The sequence below is a fragment of the Penaeus monodon genome, chromosome 20 (genome assembly GCF_015228065.2).
Source record: "Penaeus monodon isolate SGIC_2016 chromosome 20, NSTDA_Pmon_1, whole genome shotgun sequence".
NCBI lineage: Eukaryota > Metazoa > Arthropoda > Malacostraca > Decapoda > Penaeidae > Penaeus > Penaeus monodon.
Window position 1 is genome coordinate 32,633,073 of NC_051405.1, and position 2,061 is coordinate 32,635,133.

A 2,061-nucleotide genomic window follows, 5' to 3' on the forward strand; every position below is an offset into this window, starting at 1 on the left:
AAATCCAGGAAACTGTTGTGCATCTCTGTAAATTTTTTGAACTGAGTGAGGAAAGTGCACAAGAAAGCTGGAAAGACCCTCAGCTGCACCGTAATATCTGTGTGGTGCTTGGATGTATTGCTGAAAAGCTTGCTGGCCCTGCGTCCATAGCTCTGCTTACCGACACTACACTAGAATATCTTGTGGCACATCTTGTGAGTATGGCCTTAGGAACAAGAATTTTTTTTTATTGTTTGTAATATCTTTTGAGTTTTTCAATGAATATTTTTGTTCCATTTTTGAGCATTTCTTTGATATAATGATTTCAGATTTGATTTTCCTTGACTTGCATTTTTGCCATATATTTCATTCATTAGAAATTTTTGTTTTATTGCATACAGTATATCCAGTAAATTATTTCTCAGAAGTATAATTTTAGGTTAAACTGCATAACAAAAAGAAAAAAAATTATGACAGTATAAAAGGCACTGAACTATTCTTATCTTTCCCGGACAGAATGTGGACAACCACCCTTGTGTCATCTTGTTTGCCCTCATAGCTCTTGAAAAATTTGCCCAGACTAGTGAGAACAAAACAAGCATAGGGCAGTATGTGGGACAGGGTCTGTGTAACCCCCTGAGAACCTTGGAACAGTGGATGAGCGACAATGATTATGTTCGCCGTCAAGTGGGCTTTTGTGCTCAATGGTGCTTGGATAATTTGTGTATGTGTAACTTTCTTCCTTTATGGTAATAGTTTGTGGTAATATTGTGGTGACTGAAAAAAAGAGAATGTTGAGATGAATTTTATTGATTGTTAATATAAGATATCTGTGAATGAAATGACTTAGGAAGTGCTTTTGTTTTCAGTTATTTGCGAAGGTCGTCCATACTCCTATGAAAATGTAGATACAGCTCATTTAAATGCGATGCTGAATAATAATGATGTTAGCGAGTACCTTAAGATATCTCCAGATGGTCTGCAAGTAAGTTTTACTCATAAAATATTTTGTTAATGAAATCAAAGATGCAGTTTCACATTGCTGTTATTGATTTTTGTATTACTACTATTTTTTAAGGGTTTATGTTTTTTTTCTCAATATTTTGCAGGCACGTTGTGATGCTTCATCTTTTGAAAGTGTCAGATGCACCTTCCAAGTTGACTCTGGTGTTTGGTATTATGAGGCTACTATCATTACAGCGGGAGTCATGCAGATTGGCTGGGCAACTAAGGATAGCAAGTTCCTGAATCATGTATGCAGGAATTGCTATACTTTTTAGGGATCAAATAGGTTTATGCAAAATTTATGATAGACAATATGAAGGTTCTGTTGTATGCAAGAATATTAGCTACTTGTTAATGCAAAGTGAATGGAATCAGGTGTGAAATTTTGACCTCATTAGGAATCTTACTGATTTAAATATTTATAGAGATAAAAAAGTACTTTGGGAATTCAGTAAATTAAAAGAATGCAGTTTAATTGGTGCAGGACATCAGAACAGTAATATCTTATTGTTATAGATAATTTATTAGTCATACAAATATGTATTTTCAACCTTACTTTTGCAGGAAGGATATGGAATTGGGGATGATGAATTTTCTGTGGCGTATGATGGTTGCAGACAATTGTTCTGGCACAATGCCCAGAGTGAAAGTCACTTGCACCCTAGCTGGCAGCCTGGAGATGTTCTTGGGTCCCTCCTTGATCTAACTAATGCGGAAGTCATTTTCTACCTGAATGGTGACCCATTGCCGCCTCTAACAGAAGTTTTCAATAATGCCACGTAAGTAATGCCTTAAAATGCTTCTGTTTTGAAGAATATATTAAGTTGGTTGTTTTGTTCAAGGTTATTATTGACATAATCGAAGATCACTTAGAAGTGTATTACAACTAAAGTTAAAAAGAAATCACATGTGTGCTGTATCACTCACCAGTTATATTCAGATAGAGTTTTTGAGGATGAAATACTAAAATTAATTGCAGAATGGCATTGTATCTACTGGACATAGTACTCAACATCTTAATATAAAAAGCGCACTTCTTACAAAGAAAGGATACCAGTTACAACATCTTCAACTTCA

The 2,061-nt window shown here is 35.0% G+C and overlaps 1 protein-coding gene across 3 annotated transcripts in view; it reads left to right on the forward strand.

The window, feature by feature from the left end:
- The window catches only part of LOC119585776 (RING finger and SPRY domain-containing protein 1-like), an 18,733-nt gene that overhangs the window by 10,449 nt on the left and 6,223 nt on the right, over positions 1–2,061 (forward strand). For all 3 annotated transcript variants that reach the window (XM_037934489.1, XM_037934490.1, XM_037934491.1), the window contains exons 5-9: positions 9–194; positions 496–703; positions 849–964; positions 1,089–1,232; positions 1,549–1,763. In XM_037934489.1, coding sequence (XP_037790417.1) covers positions 9–194; positions 496–703; positions 849–964; positions 1,089–1,232; positions 1,549–1,763 — 869 coding nt within the window. The remainder of the gene's footprint in view (positions 1–8; positions 195–495; positions 704–848; positions 965–1,088; positions 1,233–1,548; positions 1,764–2,061) is intronic.